Source organism: Seriola lalandi, unplaced genomic scaffold (assembly GCF_002814215.2).
Source record: "Seriola lalandi dorsalis isolate HSWRI2012SDOR001 ecotype SW California unplaced genomic scaffold, Sedor1 jcf7180002054342, whole genome shotgun sequence".
NCBI lineage: Eukaryota > Metazoa > Chordata > Actinopteri > Carangiformes > Carangidae > Seriola > Seriola lalandi.
Window position 1 is genome coordinate 35,789 of NW_019524895.1, and position 26,900 is coordinate 62,688.

General features: G+C 41.3%; 3 protein-coding genes across 4 annotated transcripts in view; all 3 read right to left on the reverse strand.

Moving 5' to 3' along the window:
* Positions 1–2,004: 2,004 nt before the first annotated feature.
* Positions 2,005–6,924, reverse strand: LOC111656060 (cytochrome c oxidase subunit 7A2-like, mitochondrial). The gene is made up of 3 exons (XM_023407628.2): positions 6,739–6,924; positions 2,656–2,790; positions 2,005–2,346 (listed from the first exon to the last, which is right to left on the reverse strand). The coding sequence occupies exons 1-3, from the start codon at positions 6,805–6,807 to the stop codon at positions 2,206–2,208; spliced, it is 345 nt and encodes a 114-aa protein (XP_023263396.1). The 5' UTR covers positions 6,808–6,924; the 3' UTR covers positions 2,005–2,205.
* Positions 6,925–8,710: 1,786 nt separating this feature from the next.
* LOC111656061 (voltage-gated potassium channel regulatory subunit KCNG3-like) lies at positions 8,711–13,308 on the reverse strand. The gene is made up of 2 exons (XM_023407629.2): positions 11,318–13,308; positions 8,711–11,211 (listed from the first exon to the last, which is right to left on the reverse strand). Exons 1-2 carry the CDS (start codon positions 11,890–11,892, stop codon positions 10,566–10,568), a joined length of 1,221 nt encoding a protein of 406 aa, XP_023263397.1. The 5' UTR covers positions 11,893–13,308; the 3' UTR covers positions 8,711–10,565.
* A 1,719-nt stretch (positions 13,309–15,027) lies between these two features.
* Positions 15,028–26,900, reverse strand: part of LOC111656062 (uncharacterized) — a 15,424-nt gene continuing 3,551 nt past the window's right edge. For both annotated transcript variants that reach the window (XM_087174350.1, XM_087174349.1), the window contains exons 4-13: positions 24,857–24,967; positions 23,963–24,073; positions 22,296–22,374; positions 21,924–22,140; positions 19,976–21,791; positions 19,006–19,179; positions 18,008–18,181; positions 17,525–17,698; positions 16,366–16,412; positions 15,028–16,221 (exon numbers count right to left, since the gene is read on the reverse strand). In XM_087174350.1, the coding sequence (XP_087030476.1) occupies positions 15,500–16,221; positions 16,366–16,412; positions 17,525–17,698; positions 18,008–18,181; positions 19,006–19,179; positions 19,976–21,791; positions 21,924–22,140; positions 22,296–22,374; positions 23,963–24,073; positions 24,857–24,967 (3,625 nt within the window). In that variant the 3' untranslated portion in view covers positions 15,028–15,499. The remainder of the gene's footprint in view (positions 16,222–16,365; positions 16,413–17,524; positions 17,699–18,007; positions 18,182–19,005; positions 19,180–19,975; positions 21,792–21,923; positions 22,141–22,295; positions 22,375–23,962; positions 24,074–24,856; positions 24,968–26,900) is intronic.

The following is a 26,900-nucleotide window of genomic DNA, read 5'->3' on the forward strand; positions in this document are numbered from 1 at the left end:
TTAACACCCGACTCCTCTGGCTCTGCTGCGCACACGCACACACGCACACACACATACACCACACACACACACACTAACCCGTCACCTTTGACTGTGACCAAAGTCCATTCACATTCTCCTGCGTTGAACCAAGGACAAAGACGAGCTGTGTGTGTGTGTGTATGTGTGTGTGTGTATGTGTGTGTGGAGCACGAGATGTGAAGGTCGTCAGATGAAAGCTGAACCAGTTTTTCTGACAGAATGAATCAGTTCACCACCTCCTGCCGTCTGACTGCATCCAGCCTACACACACACACACACACACACACACACACACACACAGAAAAACCTGCTGCTCTGAACACAAAATCTTTGTATCCACTGGAAAACATTTCATCACACTCATCACAGATCTGACAGCAGCTTCACAGGAACCATGGAGACTCCACTCGTCTTCTTTGTTCAGATTCTCTTTTGTTTCACCTGCACAAAAACAAGAATACTACTACTGCTACTACTGCTACTGCTACTACTACTAATACTTCTACTACTCATCACTTATCACATCACTGATCTGCTCCTCTATTTCACAAACTACAGAGCCTCATATTTATATCAATACTTTCAAGTTATAGTCAATGGAAGGGAATATTCCCGAGCATTTCAAAACTCACTTTAAAGCAAACTCACAGATCCATGCTTTTTTTTCCAACTCATCGATCTTCATCCTTTTTTTTTTAACAAATAATGGGAATTATTTTCTCCATTTGGCAAAGAACTGTTCTTCTATAAAATGTTACAAAAGATGCTTAAAAGACCATTTAGCTGCTGCTTCATATTGTATTACAGTCCATGTATTAATGTTTTATTTGTTTTGCTTAATACTGTTGCTCATGGAGTTAAACTCATGCACATCACAACCTCTGCTCTTAATTTTAAAATTACCATTATTATTGCTGGTAATTTTAGTATATATATTTTGAATCTATTAGTTTCTCATAATTTTTTCACTTTATTTTTTCTTGTATGTTCATTTTGCATTTTTTTTAAATAATTTTGTGATATTACAACATTACTAAGCTAATTTTTAAATTGTGCAAAAATAAATAAAACTAAAATAAATCAATCAATCAAACCTAAAAATATAAAATCAGTTTGTGGAGAAATGTCTCCAGTCTCGGCATCTGGCTGTTGTATTGATTGGACGGGTTTATAATAAAGCTGAGAGAAGAGATAATCCTCGAAAATCCAGCAACATAAGACGGAGATAATGAGGAGGATCAGGATTCATAAAGACAGGATCAGCTCAGAGCAGAGGAACAAACAAACATCTGATGTCTCACAGTTTTGTCCCCAGTGAAATCAGATTAATTTATATTTAAATTTTACAGATGTTTTTTTTTTTCTGCAGCTGCCTGATCTCAAACTGGTCTCACATCAGTCTGACAGCAGTTTCAGTTCCTCACTCTGAAGCTGACACATGTGAAACATCTGTAAAACCACAGAACAACCACAGACTGTAAAAATGGACTGAATGTGCAGCAGGAAGATTACACCTCACCTGTCCACAGGTGTGTGTCCATCAAGTACCTGTCTGTTTATTTTAAACATTTCCTTTTTTCTTCATTTTTTTTAAATTGTATTATTTCATGATACTTTTAAAACATTCTATGAGACTGAGACTGATGAGTGAAAATAAATAGTACAAAAACAATTTAGGACCAGTGAAGTAAATGATATTATAGGCATCTAACCAGAAAACAAAAAAACAAAACAAAAACAAACGAGTAAATACCCAATACATTAAATACTGAACAGAAAAATCAAACCAGTGTAAATAACTAAAACAAAAAACCGGACACAAAAAAATAAAGAAAAAACTTGGGGTGTACCATTTCTCTTCTCCATCTTGCCCATCTTTTCATAAATTTGTCCTGTTGGAACTATTATTATTATCATTTAAACATTTATTATTATTTATTACTATTATTATTATTTAAACACAGAAACACACACACACAATGATTCTTTTACAACAAAATATACTTTATTATTAATTCACCACACTAAATCATATTTCTGTACAGAGTGTTTTTATCTGCAGACAGACTGTCCCTGAATGCCTCATCAGAGACCTCCACTCATCCCTGAACCCCTCGTCGTCCATTCACACTTAACATACGCTGGAAAATTCTGGTCCAATCAGAACGCGGCAGCTCTGTAACATCACTTGTTGCCGGGCTGGGCGGCGAGGTACAGAGCCACGAGGCAGTAGACCGCCCCCCCCACAGTCAGACCCATGGTGGTCCGGTACAGCAGCTTGTCTATCAGACCCCTCTTCAGGTGGACCGGGACCCCATCTGCTTTCTGAGACGAGGAAACAGATTACCAGTGAGGGGCGGGGCTTATATCACCTCACACAGGTCACATGATTACAACAAACACACCTGAGCAGAGTTTAGTTTAACTAAGTTTAATATTACACTACATGTGACCAGAGACCTAAAACTTTTTCACCCCCCCCAAGGACCGCTGAATATATTCAAGGACTTCTGTCTCCCCATCCTTGACCTATAGGACTTGTTCAGCTCTCAAGAACCTTAAAAATAGAATCCTGCCATCTGATTGGCCGCCAGCTGTCAGGTAAACAGTTTCACCTCCATAAAGGCGACTTACCTGGAATAATTTCTGCATTTCCTGGACTCTGTTGGGTCCCATGTACTCCACCTGACCTCCTGCTTCTGATGCCAGTTTGGTCGGAGACGCGAAGATGGCGGGGGGACTAACAGGTGGGACACTTGGACGCAGACCCTGAGGAGACACACACAGGTGGAGACAGGTGTTACCAGTGGACCGGGTGACGCCTTTAGTGTTTGTGTTTGTTTTGTGTTTTCTCAAGACTACACACTTACATGTTCATTCATTACAACACATTTTTTTGAACAGAGACCAGTGTAACTACAGTCTTTTACAGTGTTGCATTGTGGGTTATTATGTTGCTATGCTAGCGAATGTTTAAGTCTGTCTATAGTGAGTCTTTCAGCAGCAGCTTATGAACGCTGCTCTAACATGTTCTGCTGCCACAGAGGAAATAAATTCATGATGAGTAAAAGTGAGTTCAGAGAGTCTCCCACTCAGCACGCTCTCATGTGCACTCTGAATTACAGGCACAGAGAGGGCTGGTAAGAGATGGTGAAAACTTTATGGATTTTTTTGACAGTCCACCAATGTTTAGTTTAGATTATTTATTTATTTGACAGGGACAATGTCATTTAACATAGTTTGAAAACATGCTATGAAACTAATGTGTTGCACAGAGAGTTTATAGCTGTTGCTAATTCTCAACTCCTGTACCTAGTTGGGTTTATACATGTATAATGTAATTAAAACAGTCAACAGCAATAACAAAACAAAACAGACAACATGATTGATAATATCCCAAAAATTATCAAAAAATATACAGATGTTCAGTCTGAAAAGAGACAACAACAGAACAACAAGCTACAAATGCAGCAGGATTTGTCCTGGTCATGATCAGTCCCAGTACGAACCAGGGAGAAAATCTGAAGAGGACTGAAGACTGAGGTCTGAAAAATGTAAATGTCAGAGAAAATAAGGCTGTGAGAGGAGTGAGAGAGGAATCGACTCCTTACAGTAAATCAGTCAGCTGACTAAGGACCACAGGGAGAGTGAGCTGCCCACTGATGTCTGACCGAACACAGATGTTGGTGAGCAGCCAAACGCTGTGAGAGGACGGGAAAACTGCAGTTCTTCAGTCTAATTTCAGAGTGATCACTCACACAGATCTGAAGGATTACTTCACTCCGTCAACCAGCATTTTGTTTCGATTTTTAAGATAAGATTTACCTCTATCTACATTTATTGATCCCCCTGTAGAAGAAATTCAAATTGACACAGTGTAAAATAAAATAAATACTTTTACTTAAAAATAAAAAATACACAGCTGGATGTGTTTGGTGTTTGGGACTTATACTTGGATCCAGAGTGGTCTGACTAAACTACATCTCATACAGTTTTATATTTCCTTACTGATGGAACAGATGGTTAATATTTCTGTTATCAGCTACATTATAAGACTTTGACATAATTCAACTTCTTATCTGTGAGAACTTCCAAAAATTTCCTTTTCCTGACAAGTTAAAAAAAAATCAACTGAATCACTGTATGACAGGAAAACACCGCCCTCTAATAAATCATCAGTGGTGTTTAAACCATGGGAACGCTGCTTCCAGTACAGATTGTGGGTATGGTGTACATTATGTGTAATCTTATTAGTTCTGGTCCAAACATCTCAAGTGTGAAAACTGGGTTTTAAGACGAGTGGTTTGAGGAAGCACTTCCACACTGATTTATCCTCTGCTGCATCCAGATATGTTGTTATTTTATTAAATTATTTCAATCCAAACGTCTAGAAGGTCCAACTCTCTTTTCTCCTAATGGACACATCATTCACTTAAGTGAATCTGCTCCACAGAAAATGATGTAAATTAGATTAAAAATAGTAGAAAGGGTTTTTATTGGGAAAATCACACTAATGTAGTTACATTAGGGAACTGCTATCATTTTTATTAAGCTAATTACTACAGATGTATCCGCTCTGCTCCATCAAAGTGATGAACACACAAATACATCAATAAATATTATGCGTGATACTTATTATTCTGCATAACCAGTATTTTTTACTTTTGGTGGAAGATGTACTCACATCTTTCACTTATACTAGTACGTAATAAAGATACTTGTATTCAAATTATTACTAGAGTAAAAGTAAACAAGTAGAAAAACTGACTATATTATTGGATTATAATTATATTACACAAACAGACCTCAGAACAGTCTGTTTTAACATCATTTACATTAAACCAACAGCAGGTCTCAGTGTGAACTGATCACAGAACAGCTGCTGCACATCAAACTTCAGACTGAGCTCAATGACAGAGGAATCTATTGATTATTATCAAAACCAATACAAACACAAAACCAGCTGATCCTACTTAAAAATGACTATCCAGTTAGTTGAATATTAACTTTGTGTAGGGCTCAGCTGAATGTGTCCAGGCTTTGAAGCTTCAACTGTGGCCATGGTAATCAATGTCTAAGTCAGCATTTATTATCATTATTATGTATGCATTACCATAAAAAACCGCAGCCCTCATCTAATGTTACCAGCACTGACACAGGGACAATGACCCCCCCCCCCCAAAAAAAAAGCTTTGAAACATCACACAGTATCTGGTACAGCTGTAATTTACTGTTAATCAATTAATGACCAATTTGTATTAATTATCTAAGGTAAAAAACAAAGAAAAGCAGAAAAAACTCGGGTAACGAGAATATTTTTTTATTTTTGGTTTTAAACGACTGAAATGATTAATCAACTATCAAATAGTAGCTGATTGATTGATGGACTCATTGATTAATCGACTTGTTTCAGCTCTGAAGATAATTTTACAGGTGATGCCTTCTGTGATTCTGTGGAGCAGTAAAAGTACAAAGATCTGAAATGTAATTAAGCAGAACAAGAACCTCAAACTGAACTTCAGTAAAGTAGTTGAGTTAATGAACTTTGTTACTTTCCAGCTCTGATCAATATATTATATAATAATATAAAACTGACAGGAGCCACAGTTTCCTGGTAACACCCTGAATGCAGGACTGTTGTTGGTTTGTATGAAAACACAGATGTTTTTCCTGATGAGCCGTTTATTATTAGAAGAGTTTACAGAGAACAAACTTTCAAACAGCTGCAGGTTAAAATCTTTATTTGTCCAGATCCTGGATCAGTCTTGTTGTTTGATGTTTAATATTTAACTAACAATGGTCTGTAGCGATGTTTGTTTTGGTTCACAGCAGAATTAATCAGCTGATTGATCGACTCGGTTCATCAACAGAAACTATCTTAATAATTGATTAGTAGTTTCAGCCATTTATCAATTAAATCTGCTCTCATCTTCTGGTGTCAGTTTGTTCATGTATCAGAGTTTTATCAGTGATTAAAATAAATAATAATAATAATAATAAATAATAATAAAGGTTTTAACCTGCAGCTGTTTGAAAGGAAACAGTTCATCCTTTAATCAATAATCCGTTCATTCCTTCACAACTGTTTTGAACTTTGAAGAGAAAAACATTTACACTTGAACTATTTTCTGACATTTCACAGATTAATCAGATTAATAAGAAACCAATCATCAGATTAATCAATAATGAAAGTGATCAGTAATCGTGACTGAGTGAAGAAACAAACTTATCAGAATAAAGAATAATTTTGTTTTAATGTAGGATCTGAATTGCTGATGTAAAGACGCCAAATTATTTTCATCATTGATCGATCAATTATTAGTTTCTCCATTAATTTATCAATCATTTTGTCTTTCAAATAAACATCAATTTGTTCCTCTTGTCTATCATCAGCCCGTTCAGAGACTAATATCTGATCAATACAGAGGTGATCAATGCACAGCTGATCAATGAATATCGTCTTTATTGATCGAATGTGTCCTAAGCCTGTCCGCAGCTGTTTGTTTACTGATCATCAGAAATGATGACTGATCAATTATTAACATTAATGAAATAACCGGTAAAAAAAATAAACTTGTATTTTATATTTGATTCTTCACTAATCGACCGACCAATAATCGATACATAGGATCCTCGGTATTGATCCTCTTTATCTTCCAGCATTAGCATTAGCTACTCTCTCGGTGCTAAGAAGGTCACGCGGTGTTCCGGTCTCACCTGTGGGTTGTAGGCGTTGGCCGGAGCTCCGGTGAGCCGTTGCGTCACTCCGTTCAGTCTGTAATACATGTTGAGTAGCGGGAAACTCAGGTAAAACACACCTGGACACTCGGACACTTCACCTGCTTCTGACGCTTAGCAGACTGCTGCTGCTCCTCCTCCCGATGCCGACACCGCGCGGCGCGATGACGTCAGAGCCGGACTGAAGGACCTGCAGGAGAGGTGTCCGCGACGTGCCCGACTGTAATGACTCAATAGAAATCAATCTATACATAAAGATAGACGACATGTCTCCACTTCTACCCACTGTAAGCCAAAATATCATCAATGTGACGTCATTTGGAGCCAAAGTTTGTTTTTGTTTTTTCCGAAAAACCACACATGATATCTTAAATCGAACACGTGGACAGTGTTTGTGGTCGCCGAACCACGGTTTGTACCAAGTTTGATGGAAACTGTGGGAAATAGGGAATCAAAAGTCTGTCAAGCAAATAACTAAAAATGGCGGGAAAAAAAAATTATGACTGAATTAGGTGAGGTTTATATAAATCTCTTTTTCTTCCACACCTAACGGTTGCTGAGATATTAGCCATAACATTATTTGTTAGCTAATATTTCACTACATGGTGACACTATTGCTACCATTTTTAAATATGAGTAGCACTGAGGTATGAGGAAGCAGTTCTCATGGTTTTTGAGATATCCATCCAAGTTTCATGATGTTTTGTATGGAGGACCGGTAAAGTCACAGGAAAAGTATAAAGTAAAGTATAAAGCATTTCTTTAATTTCATATTTTAATAGGCATTAAAAATAAGAATTGTGAAAAGAATGTATAAATGAACAATTAATCCATCAATAAATACTGGAAAAACATGGGATGTAACAAGCTCTCTGATTAGTTGGAGAGTTAACCAGTGGGTTTTACCAGCACTGAAGGGCCACAGTGTCTTGGAAAGGCTAAAAGGAGAACCTAAATGACTAAGCTAATCAATTACCTAATAGGAACAACAGCTGGAAAAGGTAAATGGAAGTTGAAGAGGGAATCCAGGTATGTATTTCCATTTTTAAAATGCCCTCTCGAATACTTTAAAAAGTAGTTCAAATTCAATTATTTATTCATGAATTAATCAGTGTATTTCTAAATGGTTTATTAATGAGAATTTCATGCTGTTTTTGTAGATCCATTTTTAAATCTGAAGTATTTACTGATGGATTAATCATTCATTTATAAATTATTTTTACGATTCCTATTTTTAATGCCTACTAAAATATGAAATTAAGGAAATGCAATGAAAATTATAATTAAAACTTTCATATAAAATCAACCATCATCACCAAATGTCATATGACATATCTCCCACGTTTCTAGCTGCTAGGACTAGTAGTGTACCAAAAATGTAGGCTACAGAAGAACATTAAATAAAGTATGATAATAAAGAATGAACTATAATATGATTCAGACTTGATCCTTCTCAACTGGAAGACTCCTCATCCACGAGCTGGACTCGGTGACTGAAGGAGGTGATGCAACGTCTCAGACATGAGAAATTGAAATTCATGATCTGTGGCTCCTCTGATAACTGTGCGAAATGTTGGAAACCATTTATGAATTACATTGGAGCTCAGCTTTAACCCCCATCTCCCTGAGTGTAACTCCAAATGGAGTAAGTAACATTTATTTATGTTTCTATATCTGTCTTCATAACCCATCACAATGACACAAGCCTCAGGCCAGTACTTTGTGAAACCGCCTGTTTGTTAATGTCTGCATGTTTTTCTTCATTGTTTTTTATATTATTGGGGGTTTTTTTTTCTGTTACAAAAAAGCCAATAAAATTAAGTAAAGTTAAGTAAAAAAAGTGGTTTAATGAAGACATGAAAACATGGGCAGATATAATGTGTTTTATTTCACAGTATGGAAGGATGAAAGAGAAACAGAAAGGAAAGGAAGAATAAAGAAAGAGTGATGATGATTATTAACATGTTTCAAGATGATCAAAGAATAGAGAAAGAATAGAGAAGAAGAAAAGAAAGGATAGAGGAAAAGAAGGAATAAAAAGTGTTTGAAGATTAAAGGGACAGTCCATGTAATTGTGCTTTGGTAGAAGAAGAAGAAGTGTCTTTCTCCAGTGAGACATTTCACACTCCAGCAGCTCGTACATCCTCACTTTCAAAACCAAATGTTTCCAACACTTCCACTTCCTGTCTCTGAGTCTGCCGTTGCCATGGAAACTGTGGACGGTGTCCAGTTACACCACAGACTTTAACCCACAACTGTCCAACAAAAACAGACACAAACAGCTGAACATGTGCAGTCTGTCCTGGGAGGGGGGAGTAGGAAGAGGACGAGGAGGAGGAGGAGGGGAGGGGGTTCTCCACCTCTGTGTCGTACTGATGAGGTTCTCCAACAGCAGCAGAACGTTACATTAGAACCATTATTATTTAACACTGGCTGCATCACCAGTTCATCACATACCTCACACTCACTTCGCTCTTCTCTACCTTCTCTCTTTGCACTTGTTGAATAGATGTAGTACTTACACCAAGGTCTCCTGCTGCTCTGAAGCTTCAGTCGTGTCCCTCACTTGTGAGTCACTCTGGATAAAAGATGAGTGAATGTAAATGTAAACGGGAAAATGCAAATATAAACAAAGTGCTTCTCAATTCAGGATAAAATAAAAAGCTCATTTACAGGGAAATGTTGGCAGAATGTAAACAGAAAGAGGGTAATTTAAATGTATTAATACACGTTTGACATTTTTGTGTAGCCTGAAAAAACAGTCAGAGATGTTGAGAAAAAAACCGGAACAAAGAATGTTTTACTATAAGATCATGTCTTTCACTTTATATTTAATCTCCACTTCATCATCATATACGCTTGGTCTGAAGTTTGTATGAGGTGACCAAATTCTTCTTTTATAAATAAGTGTGGAAAATGCTGGATGCATGGTTTATCAATACACTAAAATTCAATATGTGAGGGATGCTGAAGGTAATAATTCAAGCCTGGATGGATGGAAAAAAGGTATTGGTTTTCAAAATGAAATATTTCAGTGATATAAATACAATGATGCAGTCATCATGACCTAGATTTGGTTGGACTGAACTCTGCAGCAGAGGAGAAAAAAAAAAACGGAGCCTCTGATGTGACAAACAACTCTGAGCCGAGCCGCTCGATGAAAGGTCGATGTGAGGTGGTGAGTCGTGTCCAGTTCATCCACTTTCAATGCATTTTTGTAGATTTTAGACGATTCTACCGATAAAGATTCCAACAGATAAATGAATATGTATGTGACTTTAAATGGATCTCAGTCATGAAGATTTTTGTACTAGACTCTGCACAGCTGTGTGGGTGTCTACTGCCCTGATTCTTTTGTAAGAACTCAGGTAAATGAGTGAAGATTTATTATGTAACTACCTCCGAACATCGTGGCTATTCACCAGTAATTTCTATCAGATCACACGGATCTGTCCATGAAACTACAGTGGAGATGATTCTGAAGTTACAGAAAATAAAAGGTTACTGACTGCTCGATACTTGTGGTGGGTATAAAACATAAAGCGCCTAAAACCTGAGACAAACCTGAAGGCAGCAGCAAACAAACAGCTGAAGTTAAGTTGTTTTTGTAGGAACTAATGTGACATTTTGTAGTATTTTTCGGTGACTAAGATATTGATGTCTGCAGTATTTCCCGCTTCAGCATCAACACTGAGGAGCAGTCAGGAGTAAACAGCTGTGAAGGATGATTGTTTGGAAATTCTGCATCCACCTTGGCAACAGTATTTATCCTTGGTCAGTTGATGAACTCAGCGGTGGCGTTGCGGTCAGTTGATGAAGTCGGCGGACAGGCTGTGGCTGCAGCGGGTGGAGCGCACCTTGAGCTCATGGTAACACTGGACGAAGCTGTGGTAGATGAAGGTGATGGGCAGCGCCAGCAGCACGATGCCGCTCACCACACAGAGGCCGCCGAGCACGCGGCCCGCCACCGTCACCGGATACATGTCGCCGTATCCCACCGTCGTCATGGAGATGATGACCCACCAGCAGGCGGCGGGGATGCTGGCGTAGTCCTCGTTTCCGGCCTCCAGGTCCAGGCCGTGCTCCAGAAGCTGGGCTAACGCGCTGAAGATTGCCATGGCGACGCAGATGAAGACTAGCAACATCACCATCTCGCGGTAGCAGCGCCGCAGCGTCAAGCCAAGCGTCTGCAGGCCCAGGAAGTGACGCGCCAGCTTGATCACCCAGAAGATCCGCATAATGCGCAGTATGCGCAGTGTGACGCCGGCACGCTGCAGCTGAGAGTTTTCCCCCGTCAGGATCGTCACGGTGACGGAGATGTAGTACGGCGTGATGGCCAACAGGTCGATGATGTTCAGAGGACGACGGACAAACTCACATTTATCACGAGACACCAGGAAACGGACGATACACTCAGCTGTGAACCAGCCAATACAGACCGCCTCGATGATCCTGCAGGGAGACAGCCAATCAGAGAGAGGCAGGAGAGAGAGAACCAATCAGAGAGGGTCAGAGATCGATTCAAGACATGGATGTAGTGGTCTGAAAAGGGTCCTACCTGTGCTGGTCCAGGGTCTCCGCGGCCTTCCAGTCAGGTAAGGTGCTAGCACACAGCATCACCATGGAGATGATCACGAACAGCACTGACACCGAGGCGAGGATCTGTGCCGCCAGTGAGGAAGTGGGTTCCTCGAACGTCCTCCTCATTCTCTCCAGCCAGTGGCTCTGGGGCTCCTCGGGACGCCGCGCCTCCTCCTCGGGGAAGAAGTGGACGAAGCAGTCGGACATGCGGTCGTCGAGGCGTCGCTGGCAGCAGGGCTGCAGGTCCGAGCTCTCCAGGCCCCAGTACAGCATCTCGTTGTAGAAGGACAACTCGCACATGTGCGGCACAAAGCGCAGCTTGCCGTGCTGCACGTACAGCATGATGAAGCTGAAGGCCTCCGAGTGCCGGTCGAAGAAAAACTCGTTCCTGTCGCGGTCGTAGTCGTCGCAGAGCTCCAGCAGCTCGCTCTCAGAGACGCAGAGATGCAGCCGGCTGAGTCTGCTGAGAGGGAGGCGCTTCATCAGCTCGGCTGAGAAGGAAAACCTGCGACCTCCAACATTCAGGATACAAAAACTGCTCCCAAACTTCATCTTGAAAGGTAAGACCAAGTTCTGTTTTCTGTTTGCTCAAAAACTCAGACTGCTTCCGAACTTTGTTTCCAGTGATAAAAACACGGACGACTGTTTTCCAATTTTCATTTCTTCCTTTGTTAAAATTTCAGGCTTCTTCCGCACTTTATCGCTCGTTTGTTAAAAAGCTGAAGCTGCTTCCAAATGTGAACTTCATCTTTGTATCTGTTGGAAGCTTTGAAAGTTTATTTTCTGCTCATAAAAACAGAGTGCTTCTTCCAAACCTTAGTTTCTGTTTGTTTAAACTTAGACTTAGACTTTATCTTGCGTTTAAAAGCCGAAGCTGCTTCCAAACTTCGTCTGGTGGTCAAAAACCCAAAAGATCGTCTTCTGTTACTGACGCCACATTCAGCTTCCACACCTCAGTTTGTCTTTGACCAAAATTCATACTGCGTCACAGCTTCATCATCTGTTTGTTGCTTCCAAACTTTTATTCTTCAATAACCTTCACTTTGTCTTCCAAACATCACTCTGTCATAAAGGCTTCAGTTTCCTGTTAAAAATAAAAAATAAAAACAGGCTGCTGTTTCCAGACTCCGTCTTCCATCTCAAACTGAAGCTGTTCTGTCACATGATCTTGACATTTTCATCTTCTTATAAAACCTTGCTTGCTTCCAAACCTGTTTTCTTAATGGCTTGAATAGAATAAAACTGCACTGTTGTGTATTTTTAGTCACACTAGGTGAAACTGAATCACATTAAAAACCCAGAAAACAAAGTGTGATTGCTCCGAGCTGCTGCAGTTTTACACTAAAGAACTCAGCTGTGATTTCACACACTGTTCAACAACTCACCAGACATGAAGCTCGTCCTCTCGGTGAAACCAAGACCTTTACGTCAGCGCTCACAGCAGGTCTTTGGTTTTAAAGTCGGGATAAATCTCGTCAGTGGATCCTGTTTCACTTCTGGTTTGTTTCTTTTCGGTGCTGGATGTGAGACTGAAGAGCAGCACCTCCTCCTCCTCCTCCTGCTGTCTGAGAGGAGGCGGATTAGAGTCGATGATTCAAACAGCAGTCAGTCTGAGCTGCTGAAGCTGAATCTGACTCTCCCCTTTTTTTTTTCTTTTTTTTTGTCTTCCTCCTCTTCTTCTCCTGTCCTACATGTTATTCTTCTTCTTCTCTTCAGATCTGATGACCTCCATTGTCGTTCCACATTAAACATTTAATCCACTTCATGATGATTTTATGTTTCAGTGAACATCAAACACCAGCTCTGAATAACGAGTCCCATGTGATGAATTAATTAACAAGCGTATTCTGTAGAAACAGCTCCCTCTGCTGGAGGATTCTGTAAACTACATCTTCATCATCCACTCCTGTATTCAGTAGATAAATTGTTCCTGCCAAGTCTAACAGTTTAGGTGCCGCTGATCAGAAAACAAAAAGTTACAGATTTGTACATAGAACCCATGAATTATTTATTTATTTATTTTTTTTTAAATCATAAAAATAAAATGGTGGCAACAGGAGATCCTTGTCTTTGTGTCTGCATCCACTCACTATCATTATGAGTATTGATTCAAGAGGAGAGCAGGAGATAAAGGAGGAGTTTGGTGCTTTGATGCCCAATATTGACACTGCAGATGTGGAGCACTGATTAACGTCCATCGTGATATTGAAATTGATGCAGAGGCCGTTCTGCAAGTTTGATGTAACAAGCAGCCGCAGAATGAACTTCAGATTTCAGTATTCAGTATTGGCTCAATTTCATTTCTAATGTGGCTTTGTGAGTGTTTATTGTAGCAGCTTGGTTTGCTCTTGCTGTTGCATATTGTTAGCACTATCTTTAGTAGTTAGTTAGGGAACTGTTCTTATGATGATGATTCTAAATGAGGAGATCCATCGCTTAATGCCAACTTTTACTGCACTTCTTGGGGATGTTCATATATATAATAGTATATTGTGGCTTATTTAGCTGGCTGTTGTTGCTTGCATATGGTAGGTTAATCAGAGTTTTATGGTGGTCATGTCTTAACTTTAGCGCTGAAATACACAAATCCAATCCGTCTCTCTTGCTCGCTCACTCGTTCGATGAGTAGACATACTGTATGTGCAGGTGTGGGAAACGTAAAAGGTAGCGGACAGGTGGTTCTTGTGTGTACTATGAAATATAGTCCTGCCGGCACCGCTGGAACCCAAGGTGGTGTGGTTTAGTGACTGTTGGGGCAGTTATCAGCCTAACATGGGGCAGGGTCATATTGGGGCCTCGGTAATTTATCAGTTATTGGCCATTATTCAGAGTTCCAAATAATAATTTGAGACTGAATCAACATTGGCTATTCTTTTCCTGTTTCAGGATGGTGCCCCGAGTATAACTAGTTTATTATTTGATATATATATTTTTAATATTAATATTTTCTTAAATTATGATAACCAATTAATGATAAATTACCGATGCCCCAACATAATGGTGCCCCGTGTGAGGCTGAGTACTGTCCCAATGGTTACCAATGTGTTGGGGTGGAAAGTACGAAAAACAGAGCTATGAGAGCTACAGTCAATGAAGAGCAGTCAAGCAAAGCTGCCTTTCTGTTCCAACTGTTCCAATAGTGCAATAGATTAGCATCACCATCGTCATCTTGCTACATTTTGTCAGGACTGAATGTTCCCCAGGGGCTTGTATTATTTGGTGAATCCTCTGAGGTTCTGGTCTTGAAGTCTTGATTATAAAATACATCCTGGAGAGTGTTCTTGACTTGCTGTGCAGTCATAAAAGGGTTTCTCTTCACCATGCTTATGATTTTCTTTCATTCACAAGACTTGTGCTCCTGCTCCTCAGTCGATCAGCTCATTTACCATTGTCTAGTTTTTCTGTGCTCACCTGCTTTTTTAGAAAGTACCCAACAGCTGATTTTGAAAAACCAACAACCATTGATATTTTTGCTTGGCAGCTCAACTCTCCGTCAACTGTGAGCCACGTTTAAGGTTTTTTCCTACACAAATTAATGTTGAAACAACACACAGCTGCCCAAGAAACATTTGGCAGTCAAGTGTAAAATCACTTAAAACCCCTTGAAATTGGGCGCTATGTGTTGAAACCACACACTTCTTTCTATACTGATGTAAAGCAACTCAAATTAAAGCAGAGACCTGACTGTTTAATTTAGTATGCATTATTTTATTTTAAATTTAAAGACACACATCACATCCACTGGTAATATCTGATATTTAAAAGTGAAACTTTGGAAACATAGGTCACATTGGAATGCAAAAAATTCAATGTTGGAATTCAGGAACACGTATAAAATGATACTTTTATACATACATTCTTTTTGCCCCAGTGCATTCTGGGAGGGTTTCTAACACAACACAGCTGAAATCACATGACCACCACTCAGCCAAGCAGAAAACAAGAGCGCAGTTATTCAAGATAACGTCATTGAGGATCAACAATTTAAGTTTAAAAAAACAAATTAGCTTGAAAATAAACATGATTTTCACCTGAAAACAGGATGTTGGTCTGGATTCATTCTGAAGAAAGCAACCCTGGTTGGTGCTAAATAACGATCTGAACAAAGTGAAATATCTGGTCAGCAGCGGGTTTCTCTTACAGGTGGAGGTTCTGTCTACTACAGAGAACACAGAGTCACTGAGGAGTCAGGCCAGAACCCAAACCCGGGATACAGAGGTTCAGTGAATGTGGTGTTGAAGGTGTGGAGGTGGATCAGTGAGTCAGAGGAGACTCTGTAGAAGGAGAGAGAGCCAGCAGGACAGTCCACATACACTGCTACTCTGTTAGAGACAGAGGGGGAGGGGGAGGAGGAGGAGAGTAATGTGGAGGGGGAATTGATGGAGGACGAGGAGTAGGGGGAACTGACATGGGAAGGGGGCTTTGTGGAAGAATTGGATTTGCAGGAGGAGAAAAGCAATTGGTCAGGGAGGGTGAGGAATCGGGTGGATGAACGTAGATTGGAGGAGCGTAATCGCAAGGAGGATTGGGGGGAGGAGCAGATGGATGTAACTCTGTTATTGTGACAGACAGAGTAACCATCATGAGAGCAGAACAGACTCCAGGACTGATCGTTCTTTCCAAACACACAGTCGTCACTGTTTCCTCTCCTTCTGATTCCTCTGTAACTCACTGAAATTTCAACATCACCTCTACACTCGACCTCCCAGTAGCAGCGACCAGTCAGACCAGTTCTACACAGCAGCTGAGGCCAGAAGTCAAATCTGTCTGGATGATCAGGATATGACTGATCCTCCTCCACACGTGTCACTGTCCTGTTGTTGTCAGACAGTTTGATGTTTGTATGTACTGTGTTTGTGTCGAGTGTGACTTCACAGGAATCTGATGGAGAGAACAGCTGCAGTTATTGATCATATGATCAGTTATTGACAGTTTGATGATGACTCATGACATCAGTGATGTGACAGTTTGAATATGGTTGAATGTGCTGCTTTGTTTTCATGAATTAAATAAAATCACACTTACACTTCCTCAGACCTGGTCTCAAGCATTGGACTCCACAATGCTCCACCCTGAAAGGAGGAGACGGGTCAGACCAGCAAGTTTTCTTTTGACATGTAGACATGGACACTACACATTATTAGAAAAAACAGGTCCAACTGTCTCTGCCGTGTGTCGTGGAGGGGATGGGATAGATTGTCCATGATGGAGAGCAAGGGTCCCAGGGCACATGGACAAAATGGGATCTCTCCAAGTGCAAAATTTCCAGGTCAGAGCTGTGAAGACTGGAGCCTTTCTTTATTTCCTTCCTCTTGTGATCTGTGTATGACACCCATCCTTCACCAGCACGTCAGCACGCATGGCGGCTGAGGGAAGACCCGCACTGCAAGCTCTGTGGCCAAAAGTGGACAGGGGCACATATTATGTGTCCGGGTGTAAAACATCTTTAGCTCAAAGATTGTATAGGTGGCGCCATGACAAGGTGCTCCTGTCTCTTGCTGACACCATAAAGCGAGAGAGAGTTAAGAAGAGGCCAGCAGACATGGATGTGGAGAAGGCCATCACCTTAATCAGGGCGCAAACAAACGCAACATGCTGCAAACCGCCAGCTCTGTGCAGATGAGGGTAGATGTGAGAAGAAGGCTGCAGTTTCCTGAGGTGGTGCACACAACCCTTCGCCCAGACATTGTACTGTGGTCAACTTGAATCCAGAAAATAATTCTGGTTGAGTTGACAGTGCCATGGGAGGAGAGTTGTTAAGAAGTCCACGAGACAAAAGGCCTTGAAGCCTTAGTCCAGGAGTCCAGGGAAAAAAGGATGGCATGCATGGTTGTTCCTCATGGAGATCGACTGCAGAGGTTTCCCAGCAAGATCAATGTGGCAGTTGTTATCTCTGGGCCTGGATGAAAGGAGCAAGAAAGCAGCTTGGAGGATGGGGAAGAGGCTGAACGAGCCTCTTGCTGGGTTTGGAGTAGGCCAGAGGGGGAAAGCAAAGGGCAGTTGGGCAGTAATTTGTCCACCACTGTCGGACCACTAATTGGAGAGTGTTTTGGATAAGGGTCGAAGGTTGGATACCACCTGACGACATGTGTTCCTGGCTGAAGGCTACAGTTACCTCATTAGGTAACTTGAGAACTTTTACACCATAGTGTACATATTTATAAATATATATGGGTTTCCATACCTGAGAGTCTCCAGTCTCCAGTGTGGATCCTCCAGTCCAGCAGCAAGAAGCTTCACTCCTGACACTCCTGGATGATTGTAGCTCAGGTCCAGCTCTCTCAGATGGGAGGGGTTAAAGGTCAGTGCTGAGGCCAGAGAAGTAAAGCCTCTCTCTTTGATCATACAGCCTGATAGACTGAGCACACACAAAACAACTCATGTCACATAACCTGCGGGTACTGCAGGACTAGAACGTCACTGTATTACAGCAATACAGGGTTTTACATCAACATTACAATTTTTTCTCATCAACACCAAAACTCCACGAACATTCATCGTCAATCAGATATTAATTATAATTAATATATTATTAATTATTAGATATAATGATTAATTAATTATAATGATATTTGAGGTTCCACCAGTAGAGTGCGAGAACATAAAATATTTTCATGTAAAGAGACTGAAACTAAAGACCACTAAAGACAATCTTATGTCAACAGACCTGAGACTTTCCAGTTTATTGTGTGGACTCTGCAGTCCATAAGACAGCAATGTCACTCCTAAATCCTGCAGGTCGTTGTTACTCAAGTCCAGTTCTTTCAGACTAGAGGACTTAGATCTGAGAGCTGAGGACAGAGCTTCAAGATGTCTCTTTGAGAGGTTACAGCCACTCAGTCTGAAGAGATGATAAAAAACAACAGAAGTATAATTATCTCAAAAATGTTAGAATCTTGTAAGATGGATGTTGACCAAGAGGAGCAAAGATCTCAGCTTGCTTATTACAGAATATAAACAAACAAACAACAGTTTTGATACTGGCAGGTTCAGTTCAGCAGGATAATCGTCACTAATGAACACAACCTTTATGAGTTTTTAAGGCTAAATACAATCAGGTTATGTTAGGCTATAAACCAACCATGTTCACATGACTTCAACGTCACCACCACTAAACTTCATTTTGCAGTTTGATTTAGCTCTGACCTCTTCTACGAAAGCGTTTCCTCTTAGAAAGTTAGTAACAGTCTGTTTTAACACAACAAGGCTGTAAAGGTGGACTAGTGAGTAGATCGGTTTTCATGTTCAACGTGATGACATTTAATCTCCCTGACAACCTTTGTAATCTCAATTAGACACTTGTTAGCAACTGGCCTTTTTTAAGAGACATAAAAGCTTAAAGAAATCAGGACTGGGGGAATTTACTGACATATTTTATGTCGTAGAATAAAATAAAAACACATTCAAAGACTTTGGGATCAGGGAACTGAAGGTGCCTAAATGTGAACTAATGTCCGGGTTTTAGGACTTGTTCCTGTGGCACTCTTCCGGTAAGTCATCAAAGGATTATGGGTTTTTTCTGTAGGCCTATCAACTACAGTTCATGTATGTGTGATGGCAAAGCCGAATCAGAAAATGATTTCCAATCTGTGAAATTCAAATCCTGGTGGAAAATAGGCAAACTGCAAGTATCTTAAAGCAAGACAAACTTCCACATGGTCTAACCTGAGAATTTCCAGTGTACAGTTTGGACTCTGCAGTCCAGTTGACAGCAGCTTCACTCCTGAATCCTGCAGGTTGTTGTTACTCAGGTCCAGGTTTCTCAGACTAGAGGACTGGGAGCTGAGGACTGAGGAGAGAGCTCCACAGCTTCTCCATGAAAGGCTGCAGCCCCTCAGTCTGAAGAGACAATAAACAAGAAGAAGGCAAATATCATTAGACAAAAAAATACCTTCCCAAGTTGAGTCTGGACTGAAGGACAACCAACAGAAACAAAGTCGCCTGTCGGAGAAATAACAGACCCAAATCTGCATTCAGAAAACTCAGAAAAAAGATAACTTATTATTATTATTATTATTATCATCATGATTAAGGGGTATTATTAGAAAGTAAAAATCATTCACAAAAATTAAGTACGAACTACAGACTTGGATCAGGGCATCAGTGAGCTCCTTGACAGTCTGTGGCGATACTTGGAGGCGTCGGATGCACCGATACATAGGATCCCATAGATGCTCAAATGGATTTAGGTCAGGGGAATGTGAGGGCCAGTCAGTTCCAGTTGAGAACCAGTTCCAACTGGTTTAAACCATTGACATCATCTGCCTTTATGCTTAACGATTCCCTTATTAATGCCTTCCACTTAGTTCCGTGTGCCTTGCAAAACAATGACGTCACGCATTCGCAAGACGTTAACAGCGCAACATATAATGTCTGTGGCACTAAGATTTCAAGCAAGGGTGAAAACATCAGCAACATGCGGAAACATTTGTCGACGCAGCACAGCATTAAATATCAGGAGTGCCACGTTTTTACACGTTTGACACCCAACACACATCAACTGACTTGGTGTTATACTGTGATGATTAAGTGTTCCCTTAATCTTTTGGAGCAGTGCAGTTAATTGTTTTTCTCTCTTAAAAGGAAAGTGTGTATAATATTAAAATAATATAAATCTAATTATGAGAGTACTTACAGAGCTTTCTTGGAGGCTTTCACCACTGGCAGCAGCATCAGAAGAGCCTCCTCTGAAGCAGAATATTTCTTCAGGTCAAACACATCCAGATGTTCTTCTGATGACAGTAAGATGAAGACCAGAGCTGACCATTCAGCAGAAGACAGTTTATCTGTGGAGAGACGTCCTGATCTCAGGGAGTGTTGGATCTCCTCCACTAGAGAACGATCATTCAGTTCATTCAGACAGTGGAACAGGTTGATGCTTTTCTCTGCAGACAGATTCTCACTGATCCTCTTCTTCATGTACTGGGCTGTTTCCTGATTGGTCTTTGAGCTACTTCCTGTCTGTGTCAGCAGACCTTGTAGGTATTTCTGATTGGTCTGCAGTGAAAGGCCCACTAGGAAGCGGAGGAACAAGTCCAGGTGTCCATTTGAACTCTGTAAGGCCTTGTCCACAGCTCTCTGGTAGAAATGTGACTCTGCAGATTTATTCACTTCATCTTCCTCTCTTCTTCCAGACTTCTGGGAGGGTGATTGTTCTTCTGACATCAGATTGACTCCAGAGTTGATGAAGGTCAGATGGACATGAAGAGCAGCCAGAAACTCCTGAACACTCAGATGGACGAAGCAGAACACCTTGTCCTGGTACAGGCCTCTCTCCTCTTTAAAGATCTGTGTGAACACTCCTGAGTACACTGCGGCTTCTCTGATATCAATGCCACACTCTGTCAGGTCTGATTCATAGAAGATCAGGTTTCCTTTCTGCAGCTGCTCAAAAGCCAGTTTTCCCAGAGATTTAATCATCTTCCTGCTCTCTGGACTCCAGTGTGGATCTGTCGCAGATCCTCCATCATACTTGACGTTCTTCAGTTTGGACTGAACCACCAGGAAGTGAATGTACATCTCAGTCAGGGTCTTGGGCAGCTCTCCTCTCCTTCTGGTTTTCAACACCTCCTCCAGAACTGTAGCAGTGATCCAGCAGAAGACTGGGATGTGGCACATGATGTGGAGGCTTCGTGATGTCTTGATGTGGGAGATGATCCTGCTGGCCTGCTTCTTCTCTCTGAACCTCTTCCTGAAGTACTCCTTCTTCTGTGGGTCAGTGAACCCTCTGACCTCTGTCACCATGTCAACACACTCAGGAGGGATCTGATTGGCCGCTGCAGGTCGTGTGGTTATCCAGAGGCGAGCAGAGGGAAGCAGTTTCCCCCTGATGAGGTTTGTCAGCAGCACGTCCACTGAGGTGGACTCTGTAACATCAGTCAGGCTTTCAGTGTTGTGGAAGTCCAGAGGAAGTCGACACTCATCCAGACCGTCAAAGATGAACACGACCTGGAACTGATCAAACCTGCAGATTCCTGCTTCTTTGGTTTCAGTAAAGAAGTGATGAACAAGTTCCACCAAGCTGAACTTTCTCTCTTTCAGCACATTCAGCTCTCTGAAGGTGAATGGAAATATGAACTGTATGTCCTGGTTGGCTTTGTCTTCAGCCCAGTCCAGAGTGAACTTCTGTGTTAAGACTGTTTTCCCAATGCCAGTCACTCCCTTTGTCATCACTCTTCTGATTGGTCCGTCTCTTCCAGGTGAGGCTTTAAAGATGTCTTCTTGTCTGATGGTTGTTCCTGGTCTGTCTGGTTTCCTGGAAGCTGTTTCAATCTGTCTGACCTCATGTTCATCATTGACCTCTCCAGTCCCTCCCTCTGTGATGTAGAGCTCTGTGTAGATCTGGTTCAGAAGGGTTGGGTTTCCTGCTTTAGCGATCCCCTCAAATACACACTGGAACTTCTTCTTCAGGTTAGATTTGAGTTTTCGTTGACAAAAAGCAGCAATATGTCCTGAATTAACGCACAAGAAATAAGATCAGTAAATAAAGATCAGTAAAAATTTCAACATATCACATCCTTAAAGAATGTATATACACTTCCTTCACCCCCCATACCCCCATTATGTCAAGGAAATCCTCTTACTACTCTGCAGACAGTCAGCCAGCTCCTCCTGCTTTATTCTCCTCAGAAAGTTCAATGTGATCTTCAGAAATGATTCTCTGCTGCCACTCCTCTGCTCTTCATCTTCACCGTCCAACACCTCCTCATCCTCTAAGTATTCTGGGTAATCTGAATTTAGAAACTTCTGAATCTTCTTCAGCTCGTACTTCACAAAAGTGACCATGTTCTCCTCCAGCAGCTGGAACACAAAACTATATGAATGACACCATCAGACTAAAACCATGGAGCCAAACATCAGATCCATGTTGGACAGACTGACAGTCCACTGGTCTGAAAGTGCAGCATGGAGATGATTGTGAACACAACAGATGGAACAGTAGTTTTTGTACAGACCATAAATATGGATTCCAGCTGTGTTTGATGCTGCTGGGCAGGCTGACCACTGGGAACCTCTGAGCTCTCCTGGTCTACTCTGTGGAGGAATCATGAAGATCATATTATGTTTGTCCGTGCAGAGAAAGACACAAGCTAAAAGTTCATGAAGTCATGTTTTCATGTGAACAATGAATCAGACGACTCCCTGCAGTGGTAAAGGTTTACTAGTCCTGCTGATCCAACTGAGAATCAACAGCTCAGTCTGCAGCTCAGTGTTTGGCTTCTGTCAGTTTGGTTTAGTCCCAACAGCTCTAACCAACCCTCCATATATGTCTCCCTCCCTAACTGAACCCTGCTAAGGTGCCTGGAAGCAAGGCACCAACAACCTCCAGCTGCTCCATTGGAGCTGCTCAGTGTCTGGTTGTATCACGTCAGATCTCCTCCCCTAACTAACCCTCCCCTGCCACATTTCAGGTCTCAAGACACTTTCCCACAGATTTAAAATCTGCAATGGTAACTATCCTTCCCAAAAAAAACCAAAAACATCTTTTCATGGCTCTGCTGCAACCCCTACTGTTTATGAAATTCCAGTTTAGTCAAGAGTTCAGTTCACAGTAAATTACTTTGATTGCAAATAAGAAATATGATGGTATGATGGTTGGCTTGACTTTGTGTGCCTGGTGTGAGAGGTAAAAACTGTGAGATCTCCCCGTTACTGATGCATCATTAGCTGGTCTGTTGCACCTTTGCCACATTGACTCATTACACCCATTACTCTACACTACCGCCCGTGATATGGCTTGACCTAGACTACACATAAAACACCCCTAATTGTGGAGGTATGAACAAATACAAAACTAATACAAAAGGAGACATAGAAAGATCTGATCCTCCTCTTTTTTCTTTCTTCCTTCTCATCTGACTCAGGGGTTACTAGCATGTGAAGCAGAAAGCTTGGAGCTTGGATATGGGCTGCTCCAACTGCCCTGCTTTGGTCTTTAACTGTACTGCACATACAAGTCCTTTTTTGTCCCTGTAAGTCTTTGTCACTCTTCCCATGATCCATGAGGAGCAGTTTGATCCATGACAATGACAATGTTCCCTGTCATTAAATTTCTGAGGGGTTGTCTACCTTTGTCACTCCTGCAGCAACAGCAAGTACTCTCTTGTGCACCTCTTCCAGGACAGATCCAACAGTACTGAACCTGTCTCCATCGTCTCCTAATGTACAGATAATTTTCTTGAAAGACTTCAGGGACAACAATAGGTTTCCAATTGAGCAAAAGGATATGATTTGGAGTCAGGGCTTCCAAATCATGACACAAGGAAACAGTGGACAAATAGATGAAAAGATCTCTTTTCTGCTTGTTGAACAGTTGGTTTGATAAAGTTCTTATTAAAATTCTAAATATGGGGTTGGGGAACACTGCACTACACCAAAGATCCTCCTCAGTTATTCCCCAGACCTCTGGAGTTAGTCCCTCTCAAGGTAATGTGGTGACTAATCTCAGTCATTATTCCTCTCTGCTCTGGTTCTGGAGTGGTCGAATTAACTCCACATGGAGGTCAGGACACCAGGGTCACTGCTCATGTTTCACCTCAATCTGAAAACCACCTTTTCAAGTCTCAGCTTCACACCATGATAGATATTACTAATGTCTCAAACTCGAGTCTGAAATCCTCACCTTTGATTAACATAGGGTTGTTGATATTTAAAGGATATGAAACGGCCCAGAGAACGGTCACTCTTCATGGAGACACAGCTGGGTTCAGGACTGTACTGTCTCTGATACTGCCTGAAAGGAGAAATATATTCATATATTCAGAAAGATTATCACTGAATACAGGATGTTTTGAAATGTTTTATCTCCAGAAGCATCCCTAAAACAATATAGTTATATCTCTTTGATTATGAATCAGTCATGGAATGTCCTCACTAAACAAGCCAACATACTATGATTATCAATTTGATCATTCATTGCATAACATGGTTATCCTTGTCAATATTCCATGTTCAATTATTAATCACATTTTGTCTTACCCCTCTGTTTCTTGTATGTCTAACTAATGTAAATACAAAGCAATATATCTGAGAGAAGTTGTCATGACTCTGCTGTGTGTAAATCATTGACTATCCGAGTCCCTGAAGTTCCGAGGAACTACTAGAACATACAAACGATATTTAACTGTGAATGATATATTCACTGCACCAAAGATCTCTGTATCCTTTCCCCAGACCTCTGCAGTTAGTCCTCATACCTCTGGAGTTTGTCCTCTGTCCCTCTGACAGTCACTGCTCATGTTTCACCTCAATCTGAAAACCATCTTCTGAACTCCCAGCTTCACACCATGATAGAATTTACTCATGTCTCAAACTCAAAGCAGTTATACTGCGATGGACTCAGTTTTTCTTATTTTCAATCAAATCTAGCTCTTGTTTCTAAGAAGGTTCAATGTGGATCAAAGTCACTTTGGATAAAAACTTCTGTCACATGAATGTAATGGGATGTGGTCTGAACACCCAGTCACAGTCTGATAAAAACATAATTTACTTTCCATTTTCATTCTGAAATCCTCACCATTGATTAACAGAGGGTTGTTGATATTTGAAGGATATGAAACGGCCCAGAGAACGGTCACTCTTCATGGACACACAGCTGGGTTCAGGACTGTACTGTCTCTGATACTGCCTGAAAGGAAAAATATATTCATATTCATGTATTCATATATTCAGTGATCATATATTCATGTTTTGAAATTGACAGTATAGATGTTTTAATGAACTATATTTACTGACATCACAAATTTTAACCCATTGTTTGGATCTCATTACTAAACCAGCAACATTGAACCATGTGTTCAAGGACCAATTAGCCCACAGTCCAGTGCAGAAGATCAGAATTTGGAACCATTTAGACTGGATTTAATCAGGATGAACATCAGCAGGGATGGATGGACATCTGTTGTCAGAATATGTTCTCACACACAACTCGTCACATACAGACGCTCAGTCAGGAACCTTTGACATCACTTTTTAATGCACTGGGTACCTTTAGCATCATTTTTCAACAAGAAGGGATATGTTTTTTGAATGAACAAAGAGTTACATTTGATAACAACAGCTGAGTTAATAGGAAGTGGCTGGGTTAGGTGGTGAGTGTACAAAAAAAGCATGACTGTCACATCAGAGACTGGGGTTTGCTTCCACACATTTGTCTGTGTTTAGGTTTAGACAAAAAAGTGCTTTGGCTAATGTTAGGGAAAGATTGTTGTGTGGACAGACCACTGTGACTTCAGAACTAACTATGTTCCTCCTCAACTGAAGTGAGGAACTGGATTAGTGAAACAGCAAAGACCAAACATCTGGCCAAAGACTTCAATTGCCTGAACACTAAACATTCTGCTGTTCATGGGTGTCTGTGAGCTTTAATAGATTGCTGAACTCCATGCCTTCAGCTGACCTGAAGACCTGAAAGTTGAGGACATCAGACGAATCATTTCCCATGCCACTTGTGTCATGGCTGTCTCACAGGTCTACTCTGTTCATCTACCTTGGACAGCTCTCAACCCATTTCATTACCCTCCCTCGTAAAGATCGTTTCCCCCATGAAACCTGCAACCAACCGCCTTGATATTGTTCCCACTCCTCTCCTGACTGTGCCTAGAACACGCTGGAGTTGTCACTCAGATGATCAAGGAAGGGTGACCAATTCATACGGCTCAATTACCCATAAACTTGTCAATGCCACCCTGGTCCGCCACCATGTGCCCAGTAAGATAGAGGACCTCATCCTGAACTACTACAGAAACTTCAAGGTATGGAGTCACTTCTGGGAATATAACATCAGACATGTACTGGCTCAAAAATGGGATATTAATCTCTGGTATTTTCTTTGCCCTTGCTATGAGCATGGTGGTCAAGGCAGCGGAGTACAGTGGCCCTCTGACCAAGTCTGGCGTTCGGCAGCCCCCTATGAGAGTCTTCATGGATGATCTCACTGTCACCACACCATCTGTGCCTGGTGGTAGGTGGATCCTTCTGGGTCTAGAAAAGCTCATGGCCTGGGAAAGGATGTGTTTAAAGCCAGCCAAATCAAGGTCCATGGTGTTGAAGAGGGTAAAGGTTGAGGACAAGTTCTGCTTCTTCGTGGATTGCATTGCAATCCATCCATCACCAAGGAACTAGTCAAGATGTAAGGTCTTTGACTGTGGCCTCAGGGATACAGCAGCTATCCACACAACCGTCAAGGAGCTGGAATCTTGGCTCACCAAGGAAGCCAGGTCTGTACTACCTGGCAGCTTCAAGGATTGCCTCGACTGGTATGTGAGGTAACCCTTTCAACTGTGTAGACCATGGAGAGGAAGATCAACAGCTACATCAGCAGATGGCTGTGTTATTTTTTTTTTTGTTTAGTTTTTTTAAAATAATTTTTTGGGCTTTTTGTGCCTTTAATGGACAGGACAGTAGAGAGACAGGAAATGGGGAGGCAGAGAGAGAGGGGGAATGACACGCAGGAAAGGGCCGTCCGATGGGGGAGTCGAACTAGGGGCCAGCTGCAGCGAGGACTGTAGCCTCTATATATGGGGCACCTGTGTAACCCACTGCGCTACACGATGCCCCAG

Bases quoted from the DNA above. Each gene is read 5' to 3' on its own strand.
- LOC111656061 (XM_023407629.2), bottom strand. From the start codon at position 11,892: ATGAAGTTTGGGAGCAGTTTTTGTATCCTGAATGTTGGAGGTCGCAGG. The intron at 11,212-11,317 runs GTAGGACCCTTT...GTCTCCCTGCAG, and splicing joins GAGACCCTGGACCAGCACAG to GATCATCGAGGCGGTCTGTA.
- LOC111656060 (XM_023407628.2), bottom strand. From the start codon at position 6,807: ATGTATTACAGACTGAACGGAGTGACGCAACGGCTCACCGGAGCTCCG. The intron at 2,791-6,738 runs GTGAGACCGGAA...GTGTCTCCTCAG, and splicing joins CCAACGCCTACAACCCACAG to GGTCTGCGTCCAAGTGTCCC. The intron at 2,347-2,655 runs GTAAGTCGCCTT...TCCTCGTCTCAG, and splicing joins AAATGCAGAAATTATTCCAG to AAAGCAGATGGGGTCCCGGT.